Source organism: Python bivittatus, unplaced genomic scaffold (assembly GCF_059951505.1).
Source record: "Python bivittatus isolate LINGU-HERP-01145 unplaced genomic scaffold, Pbiv_v1 ctg000690_np1212, whole genome shotgun sequence".
Classification (NCBI taxonomy): Eukaryota; Metazoa; Chordata; class Lepidosauria; order Squamata; family Pythonidae; genus Python; species Python bivittatus.
Window position 1 is genome coordinate 3,247,443 of NW_028277096.1, and position 11,289 is coordinate 3,258,731.

The 11,289-nt window shown below is 41.4% G+C and overlaps 1 protein-coding gene across 1 annotated transcript in view; it reads right to left on the bottom strand.

Moving 5' to 3' along the window:
* LOC103058013 (L-gulonolactone oxidase-like) overlaps positions 1-8,930 on the bottom strand; it is a 31,937-nt gene extending 23,007 nt beyond the window's left edge. The window contains exons 1-5 of the mRNA XM_025173546.2: positions 8,804-8,930; positions 6,462-6,563; positions 5,770-5,895; positions 4,394-4,488; positions 3,291-3,381 (exon numbers count right to left, since the gene is read on the bottom strand). Of these exons, the coding sequence (XP_025029314.1) occupies positions 3,291-3,381; positions 4,394-4,488; positions 5,770-5,895; positions 6,462-6,563; positions 8,804-8,806 (417 nt within the window). The 5' untranslated portion in view covers positions 8,807-8,930. The remainder of the gene's footprint in view (positions 1-3,290; positions 3,382-4,393; positions 4,489-5,769; positions 5,896-6,461; positions 6,564-8,803) is intronic.
* Between the last annotated feature and the right edge of the window lie 2,359 nt (positions 8,931-11,289).

Here is an 11,289-nt window from a genome sequence, read left to right on the forward strand (position 1 = left end):
AAATAGTAAGTCCTTCCCTCCCTAGCAGTAGCCCCCTCAAGTAACCCCCCGTGGAACAATGAGGCTGTAAAATAGTTTCCATTGACCATGATGGAGGGTACTGTGAAGTCTTGTGAGAGGGGAGGATGTTTTTATCTAGATCAGCTTCCCTAATCTAACTACGCAGGCACAACCTACTCAGGAGAGGGTCTCAGTGGACCAAGCCTCAGTAGACCTGCATCCTCTCTGCTCAGAAAATGGCTTTTTCTAGTCCAACCTGGTTTCTGATTGATTCAAGCCAATTTCACAAGATCCTGACAATAGGTAATGAGATACAGGGGAATACATCTCTGAAATATCCTCAAGGAAGATCTGTAGCTTAGCTTCTTCATGGCAGAGTTCAATCTGCTCTGTGCCATCTGGATCTCTGGACCCAAGAAAGTGGACTTTCCCCTCCTCTTTCCTACCACACCATTGGAGGCTTAGACCTTGGCAGTTTTCAATGAAAGAACTTCCTTTTTGCGTGGAGAACACCCAGCATCAATCCCTGCTTCCTCAAGCTAAAACAGGGTCATGTAGCAGATAATACTTATTTGGAAGACTTTGGAAAGTTGACGCCAATCAGAGCCAGCAATATGGATGCAATTAAACATTTACCCTGATTTAGTATAACATTTCCTTGCTTGCAAAGAGTGGGCAGATTACTGCCCATAAGCCATATGTGCCTTCCCAGCCCAAAACTTTGCACTTTTATCTTCAAATTTGGCCTGTGTGTGAGAAAAGGAAGGAAGGAAGGAAGGAAGGAAGGAAGGAAGGAAGGAAGGAAGGAAGGAAGGAAGGAAGGAAGGAAGGAAGGAAGGATTGCTGAAATGGTCACAGTCCCTTCCTTTTGTGGCTGGCTATTTATTTCTAAAACATCCCTTGGCTAACAGACCCTGGGAATGTAGAGGGAGCACATCAGTTACAGACAGAAGCAGGGCCCTTACAGACAAGAGCCCTGAGTCCAGGAGAGGACACGTGAGAAAGAGACTCAGAGAAACTCTGCCTTAGTTATGCTAAGTTTTGGCAGGCTTTCAAGTTTTCTGTTACAATACCCTGCTTGCAATAAAGACCTTTGCAGAAATCCTGTTTCCTGAGTTTGCTTGCTTCAAAGGGCATGGCATTTGGGAATAGTGCTACAGCTTGGCATTCCAGAGTGCCATTCTCAAAAGACTTATGGGAAATTAAAATGGTAGACATCCACAGGAACAGCACCTCTGTCTTTGCTGGGAAGGCCTCCTTTTTTCCCATTTAGGGTATATTACCACTGTTTCAATCTCTGCTCCCAGTCCCTCCAAAGCAAGTTAAAGCTGACCAGTAAGAGAGAGCAGAAAACAGCACTTCCATTGAAAACTGCCAAGGTCTAAGCCTGCAGTGGTGTGATAGGAAAGAGGAAGGGAAAGTCCACTTTCTTGGGTCCAGAGATCCAGATGGCATGGAGCATTTAGTCAACACCACCTCTCCTGTTCCAACCATAAATCCTGGAGTTACAAAAGTCCCCTTGCCCACATTCCGCACAAAAAGGCATTAAGCAATGAGATAGTCAATGCATGTGTCTCCTAATACATTACAGGCATTTGCCTGCCATAAAATCAAATTAATTGCTAATAGAAGGAGTTAAGAAGCCCCTAGGTTACCTTTCCTCCACTGCATTTTATAGCCTCTGTGAACAGTGCTAGTGATCATGCTAGCACTTTCACAACCAGGTACTTTCCTCAGTAACCATAACCAGAGTTTGTATGATGCCATTGTGACTGATGTGGGGAAGAGGGGCAGATAGACTCAGGAACAGGTTGCTAAAATGTAGGGTTGTGAGGTCTAATTGAGTACAGAGGATGGGGTGATCCAAGGAGAAAACAGCAAGCTTAGGACAACAGTTCTCAGGAAAATTCCACTTCGGCTCCAGCTGCCAATAAATTATAGCTGAACCACGGAAAAACCTAAACTGAGCTCTCAAACCCCACACATGATTGACTGCTGGGGTTCAGAAGAGATGGACCCTTTTCTCCTTGCTCCTTTTTATTGTTTTTCAACAGAAACAACACTGAGAGGTCCTTGGCGGAGCCTGCCTTCTTTGGTACCTTATCACTTCACATTGATTGATTTGGGGGGAGATTTGTGGAGTGCCATACAATATGTCAGTTCTCCTGTACCTATTTGGATATGCAAACATTTACTGCAAGTACTTACAAGCAAGACAAATGGCTTTTAAAATGCCTTATTTTTTTAATGCATTTTCCATCACCTCAATCGAGGAAAAGCTTCTAAAGATCCTACTATCTGTCAAACTGCCATCTGGTTTATTTCCTTTCCTCTTGTCATATCATTGATTTTATGGGGATTCCTCCCCCCCCCCATTTTTAATAAAGAAATAATGTAAAAACAATGTCTCTTGTGGCAAATTGGTTGGCTACATTGGCCATAATAAATAAATAAACTCTAATGAAATTCTACTTTTAGAAGCCTGAAGATTGAGAAGTTCATTAATTGCCTCCACCCTATCATCACAGCTTTTGGATCAGATCTCCATGCGAGTTGCAGTTTGGGAAGATTCTTGCACTTCTTCTGAATTGGAAATCAAAGATGGTCTGCTTCCAGTTCAGAGGCCAGGTGTGCTGGGATTTGCCACTGCAGGGCAAGATCACCATTGCCTGAAGGAACTACACTTGTCATCCAGCAAAATTCTGACCCTGAGATGCCATCAGCTTTGTGATGCATTGAAAGTCTTAGCAAAGTCTACCACAGTCTTGGAATATTAAGGAAAAGTTCTGGGCACAGATCATTCCTCTCCGGGGTTGTCTGCAGTGAGATGTGGGGTGGGGGGAGGCAGTCCAGCAAGTTGTGTCAAGCAACACCACATTACTATTTGCCAGATTCCTGATGGTCGAGGGGAAATTTTCTTCCAACTGAAATCAACTCCCAGCAACCTGGTGAACATATGTATGTAGTGTTTTTGACAATAATATGGAAGGGGTTTGCTGGTATCTTCCTCCAGAATGTTTTTCAGCTTCCCAATTTAGTCTATAGTCCTGGGATTTCCCATCCAAGTACCCACTAGGGTTTGAAATCTAGGCAGAAATTGCCTTTTGAATAACTACTTCTGCGGTGGTGCCTTGCATACCAAGGGACTTCAACTAATCCTACTTTGTTCTCACTTTTTTCTCCCACAGTGGAGTAAAAGTTGAAATATGGGCATTCTGATGACTCACTGCAGTCACACAGTGGCCGGGAAATTTTTACACCCTGCTAGCTACAGCTCACTGGGGTTTTACCTGAGTGGCCAAGATGCCATGACTGAGGCCGGTGTTGTGTGTGCCAGTGCCAATGACTCCAGCAGCTGCCACGTCTGACACAGCTCCTAAACTGGGCCCCAAAAGGCATAAAAGGGAGAGATTTAGCTGGGATTCCTCCAAAGGTAGCTGTTGAGGCAATGATATTAAGAAATGTGACATTCATACAAAAAGCTAATTAACTGCACCTGCCTGGCTCCAAAACATGCCCCAATGAGTGCGGAACATATGTCACAGCCCATCAAGCCATAAAAATAGGGCACTGGATATGAAGGGATGTTGGACACAGATGTGTATTTCTGATCCTGGCGTGGTTCCTTGGATTCAGCATATCCTGGCAAGGATATAGTCAGGGATGCATGCATTTCTGACCCTTCTGAAACTGAAATGTTGTTCCTGAGTGTGCTGAATTAGCAGGGGACCCACCTCCACCCCCAGGAATCCTTCCTTGCTTCCTCTAAAATCTCTCTAAACGTTCCTCTCCCATTTTCATCCACATCCCACTTGCAAAATACAACAACAACCCAGTTTTGGATGCCCGTGTGTTGGTAATTACTCTTGGATAACCTTGGCTGTGAAAAAAGTCAGTCTTATTAAGTTCTTCTGTGATTAAAGAGCTCTTTCCACCTTGGTGTCACCACACGAGTGAATTTGTGTATGCGCCCATAAGCCATTTCTTTTTGCAGTTTGCTTTAAAAGAATTCATTTGCCTTTCTGAAAAAGGTCAATGGGATGAAGGATTCCCTCTGTATGCAATTATAAAGTCTTTGAAGTCAACTATATCTGAGCTCCTGTGCTAAAATCATCCTATGCTGCCGTAGAAGCAAATTTGTGCCTTGAATCTTAAGTTTGCAATATATGTGTCTATGTTGATTAGGTATGTTGAACCCTGGCATTGGAGACTTTTTCAAGAGGGAATTCTCTAAAACAGTTCTCTCCCCTTACTTTTTAATGTGGTTTGGTCCATTCTGTCACTGAGAATTCTATCACACATTTGGTCACATTTATGGACGAGCCATAACATTTGATCTTCTATGCATCTCAACTATCTGGGCAAGATACCATCTTAGTGAAGGCTTACTTACATAGGTAAAGCCAAGTTGTGTTTGCTCAGCTCCACATTCAAATCAGAGAGTAAAAGTCCTGCCTCTACTGTCACTTGCTTCTTCTCTTTGTCCACCTGCAAGAGATGATGTGTGTTGTTATGTTGGTCATCATAAAAGCCCTGGAAGGAATATTCTATCAGGACTTAACAATGTATGGCTGTGCATGGGCCAAGTATAATTTGGAAGAAATGCATCAGACTTCTCACAAGCATGTTCCAGGCTTCCACACAAGCCTGAAAAGATGCCTCCACCTTAAGAAATTGCATTAAATATTTGATTCTAAAGCAGCAGCATCTTTTTCAAGCATGCATCAAAGCTTTTAAAAGTATTCATGCTGTAATGAGTTGTAGAGGGGTGCTGTGCTTGTTTCTTCAGAATTATTTTCAAAGTGGACACAAGGAGTTCTAAATATAAAGCCAAAGACGAAGCAAAAAACCCCATTGGATAACTGTATAGAATTAGGCATCGTGATCTTTAAAGATGGTTTATGCTGCACTTGATGTGAGAATTCCAGCTCGCTGTATCTTTGTTGATCAGCCTTAATTAAAGCAAACTGTGGTTTAGCATGATGTGTGAACCCAGCCAGTGGATTCTCCACTAGATTCTGAAACTCCCCTTTGACATTTAAGGAAATACTGAAGATGAAGCCAAGGCAATAGCACAGTGGTTCAAGAGGATTCTAACTCTGAAAACTTGGGCTAAACACTGGAATGGATCAAGGTTCATCACAACAAATAGTTCTGAGAAGCAAATAGACTCAGCTGATAGTAGATGGGTGGGAGTGAGGCTGTCCACTTGGAGCTTGCAATGGCTTTAGGGCAGGATTCAGGATAGGATATGATAACAGAATTGATAATACAGTGCTAGGACATGAAAGGAGACTACCAAGAGTTTATCCCCCCACCCCTCAAAAGCATTTGGAATATAGTTTGCTGGAATATGCAAAACAAGAGGCATTATGAAGGGTGCCAGGACTCTTTTGGGCTGTGAATGCTTCAGAATAGGGCCAGGCTTTAGGCCAAGGTTCAGGATAGGGCAGTTTAAAGATACTTGTGGGTCATCTGGCTGCAATAGTGACCTGGAGGCCAGGAAGGCATCTGCGCATATCTGGAGTGCTAGCCCTAGCACTACTTTTCATAGTGGATAATGCCCAGATATATAGTGAAGTAACTACTCTCCATTCCTTTACCAACATCTAGGAACTCCTTACTCATTCCTAGCAGTCTTTAGTCTTGTTGGTTTTGCTGCATTTCTCATAAAAAGAAAAGAAACCTTCAGAATTCTGAAGTCAAGATAGATGAATAATGAATCTGACCCAGTGCCATAGCTGTTCTTGTGCTAAGCACTTCTTTTACCTTGAGGATCTTATTCATCCTTCCCATCTGGATCATGAAATCCTCTGTGCAGGCAATGTCTGATGGGGAGTGTCCACCACCAACCACTTTCACTTTCTTGCTTTTCTGCCTGGCTAGAGCCAAGATCTGCAGAGATGTTAACCACACATTTTCACATTTGAAGTAAACAACCTGGCACTTTCCCTAGGCTGTATAATAATTCCCATAAGTCCCAGTTGGCATAATAGTGGTAGAGAACAATAGGAATTGTAGCCTACCAGATTGCTTACCCTAGGGTTGAACTGGAATCCCCTTTTCTGTGCTTCTGCCAAATTGGACGAAACTTAGCTCAGTGATGTTCAGAATAAAATTCATGACTGAGAAACCCCCTTCAAAAATAAAGTGTGGTATAGTCCAATCACCACATCCCCCACTTCAAAACCTTTCTGTTGCACTGATTTTACTAACAGAATATGCTTAAATGGATTTTGATTTTACTTGGTTTCCTGGTGGACACATCAATAATTTTCTCCTGAAATCAAAGGATGTTGAGAAAGGCCCAGTCCAAAATAATCATTCTTCATTATTTGCTTATTTTGGAGAGGTGGGGGCAGGGAGGGTTGTAGTACATTTTCATTTTTCTTACCATAGTCCTTGACTTCTGATACAGTGCATCTATGGAAAGTTGGAAAGGTCACCCATTCCACGCTTACCTCTTTGATCTCATCAACTGTTGTTGGCTGGAAATACATTTCTGGAGAGGAACCATAGGTCCTAGCCCAGTTCTGGAATCTGACTCCACCTTCACCGTGTACCTAGTGCCCAAAAAGACATAGTGGAAGCCCATCCATTTGAGAATTCATTGTAGAAGGTCTCCTGAAAACTGATTGTCAGTTTTAGCTGCAGGATTTATTTTAACAGGGAGGATTGCTTTGTTTGTAGACTGCCTTACTGGACTAACTCCACTCGAAATGGTAAACAAGCTACATGCACAAAATGAGATATTGTAAGCTACTGTAATTTACAGATTCTAAAATATACTCTTCCCAACTAATACATCAAGTATTGAGACAGTTTATTAAAAAAAAAATTACAAGCCTTTTGAAACAGTTGAAGGTGGCTCCTGCATTATGAAAACATGCTAGCTGGGGAATTCTGGGAGTTGAAGTCCACACATCTTAAAGTTGCTGAGATTGAGAAACACTGATCTAACTGACCTTAAAGATGGACCAGATTAGCCTCTGATGCTGATCTTAAAACTTGGGCAAATTCATACATTTGCACCACCTCCATGATGAACAAATAACCTGGCCCCAGACCATTTTGACAGGGGGCCCAGCTGAAGCTGCAGGACTGTTTGATGTCCTCAGAAGATTTGGATGTCCCACCACCTCCAGACTGCTTTCAAAAGTGGGTGCCAAATGAATATTTTTAATAGGACAGAAGAGAAAAATTATTTAAAAATTGAGGGGAGGAATCATATTCTTTTATTGAATTAATTTCTTTTCAACTTTGCATTGAAATTCAATTAAATCAAACTTAGTTGCTGTCTTGGTCCTGCCTGCCCTTTTTTTTCTTTTGGTCTCACCCACTTTCTGGAGTATGGGCCCTGGGTCACTACTCAAATGTCATTCTTAGCCTAAAAAGGGGCTTGAAAGGCTGGAGCCAGTTGTTAAGGGACAAGAAATCCTGTAATAACCAGTTTAGGTGACAGAGAGTCTGGCTCCCAAAAGCTTAGGAGCAGGTTCTTTCTGCACATGGATGACTCTTGGTCAGATATGTGAACCACCTCTGTGAAGGATACTGTGTTCCTCTTATGAAATGAAAATCCATTGACATTCCAACATTGGACTTTGAAGTTGGAGGCTGCAATTGTAATCTCTCATGATCCATAGCTGTTCGCTCTTGGGCGGTGGCAGTATGTAGCTGACTTTGGCTGATCTCAAAAAAGCCTGACTAACACTGTACTTAAATAGGAGACGACTAGGAAATCCTAGAGCTATAGGCCAGATTGAGGAGTTAAAACAACCATCTTGGAAGAAGGTAGTGGCAAACCATTTCTGTATTGCTGCCAAGAAAGTGACATGGGTATATATATATGTAGCCAGCCAAAGTCAAGTTTGATTCAAGGGAATTCTTACCTTCATGAAACCCTTGAGGAAAATAACAAACAAACAAAAAAACAAGATACATTCCCAACCCCCAAGCTGTTGCATCCATAGCAAACATAGCTCACAGAAAAATATTCAAATTCCAAGCCTTTTTTGTGCCATGGCCACACTTGGAATTCTAATGTGTCATGGTTATTCTCACAAAACGTCTCCCATGGAAGACTTGCTAACCATTCACAGCACTTTATCAGATGGCGAAATGTGTTTTTGCTTCCCACCAGGTTTTGTACTGCTCAATTTATTTATTTCTTTAAAACATTTGTTCTCTGCTTCCCATTAGAAAAACTCTCAAAATAGTTTACTTATGGGTTCCTCCCTTTTCCGATTAGTGGGGATACTTCCAAGCAAATGATTACACACCAGCCACATATTTTCAGATGCATTCTTAGAAAGAGATAATGCAAGAGACTAGCTTTGCTTTGGAGCACACAAACTATATATATTCTACATAGGGGAGGGATCTCGGTACCCTAGTATTAAAAGAATGCTAATCCATGTTGTATCTGAGTGCTTCCCTATTCTGGTGAGTGGCTGCCCCAAAGTTTCAAACAGACCATGGTGGGAATGTTTTAAGCAGGTGAGCAATGAATGGAACCTTGTTGTTTCTGGGCAAACAATATGGTACACTATGAAGTAGTGTTCTACAGAAACTGCCCCTGATGTGGTCCCTTCTGGAAATGGTGATAAAATAAATCAGAGGAATAAATAAAATAAAGTAAGATAACAGCCTCCTTTCCCAAATACTACCAAATCACCATTTCTCTCCTGTCAGTTCAGTGCCTTCAAGATAATTTCAGATGAGGTTATCTTTCCTTGGACTCCTCAACCCAACTCATCCATCATTTCAAATACAGTTTCTCCCAACATTAAAATAAATTTCTTACCATTATACTTGGCTTTTGTTGAAACTCAGAGGGAAGACTTGCAGAGCAGAATGTCCTCCACTAAAGAGCCCTAAAAGAGAAAAGGGGGGAATTTAAAAGCTGAACTTTTTAGATGTTCACAGTGCACCAGAACTAGACAGAGGGGAGGCCCAGAAGTTCAGTCAGGACTGCTGAGTTGGAAGAAATCAAGTGATGGAATACCTCTCTGTGTTGTAAGGACTTTTCTTCAGGAAAAAAGGGGTTAATGAATAACAACTGCAATGTTGGTTCTGGGTTAAGAAATTTAGATTTGAGATGAAAGCTAAGCAGCTATCCTCTTTAACAGACAGCCCTAATAGATTCTTTAAAATGAATTTGATGGAATAATAGAAGAAAGGAACACTATATGATTAAATATGTTTGGAATAGATTTTGGAGAAATAATAGAAAGTCAAATAAAATTATATGCACACATATACATGCAGGTTTAGGATTAAACCAACTCTGATTCTATTGCCATTGGGTTTTGTATTTAATTCTTTTATTTTTGTTAACTCCTCCTCCTTACATAACGTAAAAATACGTTATGCATTTTTATTTTATATGAATAATAATGTTTAAAATGGTTAAATAAAACATTGTTGATAGTATAGAAATTATTAAAATATTAAAAACTTCCCAATAAATCAGTTAAACAGAGTTTGCCTGTATCAGATGAAAAAGTCTCTGCTTTTTTTATACCGGATTACTCTTGAACCAAGTCTATACCAATGATTTTCAAGTGTAAGACAACCCTGCCCCCCCCACCCACCGATTCTTACCAGTTTGCCTTTATCTCAAATCGCTGTGTGCAAAGACAGAAATATTTACTAATAAGGACTCAAGACATGCTTTGTTGATCTGATCAGACCAAAGTCCATCAACTGAACAATCTGTTTCCAAAAATGTTCAGTATTTATTTATTGTTGCATGAACAGCTGCCAAGCCCCTTCCCTTCCCTTCCCTTCCCTTCCCTACATTTATCTTGTTGGTTTCATTTGGTATTCTCATCAGGCAATATCTTAGACTATACATACTCTAGCTAACAAGAAAAAAATCTCTAGTATGTTACCTAGAACTTTCTAGAATCTTGATTTTATCTTCTCTTGTATGTTAGCTAGAGTATGTAGAGCAGGGTTCCTGAACCTTGGCAACTTTAAGACAGGTGGACTTCAACTCCCAGAATTCTGTGAGTTGAAGTCCACCCGTCTTAAAGTTGCCAAGGTTCAGGAACCCTGATGTAGAGTGTATACAATTGCCATTAAAGTAAATGAATATGCGCTATCTTGCTTTTCTCTTATGTATCGAATTCAATAAGAGCTTGAATATCAGAACATTTTGTGTCATTTTTAAGAGGCCTTTCTCCTGATCATTATGTACCAACCTTGACCTCCAGATGTGAAGACAGCTATGAATTCTTTAACCAAGTCTTGTCCTCCAACTATGGTGGACTACAACTGGTGAACTTAGAACCATTAAAGAACAGTTTCTAGATATAATTGTTTTGTTGTCAGGAGAAATTTTAGATATGGGAAGAGAAGATGCCATTTTTGTTTTATTTTTTTTGGAATGGGAAAAGAGTTAGCTTCACTACACCAGACATACCAATCCAGATTGGTCCAGTGCAGCTGCTATTCATGCATCTCAATTGTTGTTCTTGTCAGTAGTTTTGCTTTGCTTTGCAATTCTTACCCTTCTCCACCCCTCCCTTCTAGTCTTACCATAATCTGTTGATTCCTGGTTGGAAGAACAGCAAGATTGGAAGACCCCTTCCTTCCTCTCTGCTTCAGTATCCAGGCCAATTTGGTTTTAAACAGCACAGTTTAACAAGCATAATATAAATGTTCAACTCTTAAGTAGAAAAAGCCACAGCTAAGCTGGGTAATGGGGAGGGGGTCCACCGGAGCTCAGGGCATATTGCACTGCCTGTACTGAATGCATTGTATTGTATTGTATTATTTATTTATTTATTTATTAAATTTTTCAACCGCCCATCTCCCCCCAATGGGGGAACTCTGGGCGATTCACAACAAACATTAAAAACATTAAATATATAAATACATAAAACCTTAATTAAAAACATTACTAAAAAGAAGAAGGAGAGACCAAGAGGATGAAAAATCTGAGGCTGAAGGCAGAAGGCCTCTATGGGGCTAGCCATCCCCATGCTTGAGGTATTCCCACCCCACCCCACCCCAGGCCAGGTGACAGAGCCAGGTCTTCAAGGCCCTTTGGAAGGCCAGGAGTGAGGGGGCCTGTCTCACCTCTGAGGGCAAGATGTTGAGGGGCTACCGCAGAGAAGGCCTGCCTTCTGGACCCCGCTAGACGGAGTTCTTTTACTGAGGGGGTCTGAAGCATGCCCTCTCTGTGTAAATGGGTGGGACGGGTTGAAGTAATAGGGGAGAGGAGGTCCCTTAGATAACCTGGTCCCATGCCATGTAGGGCTTTAAAGGTGATAACCAACACCT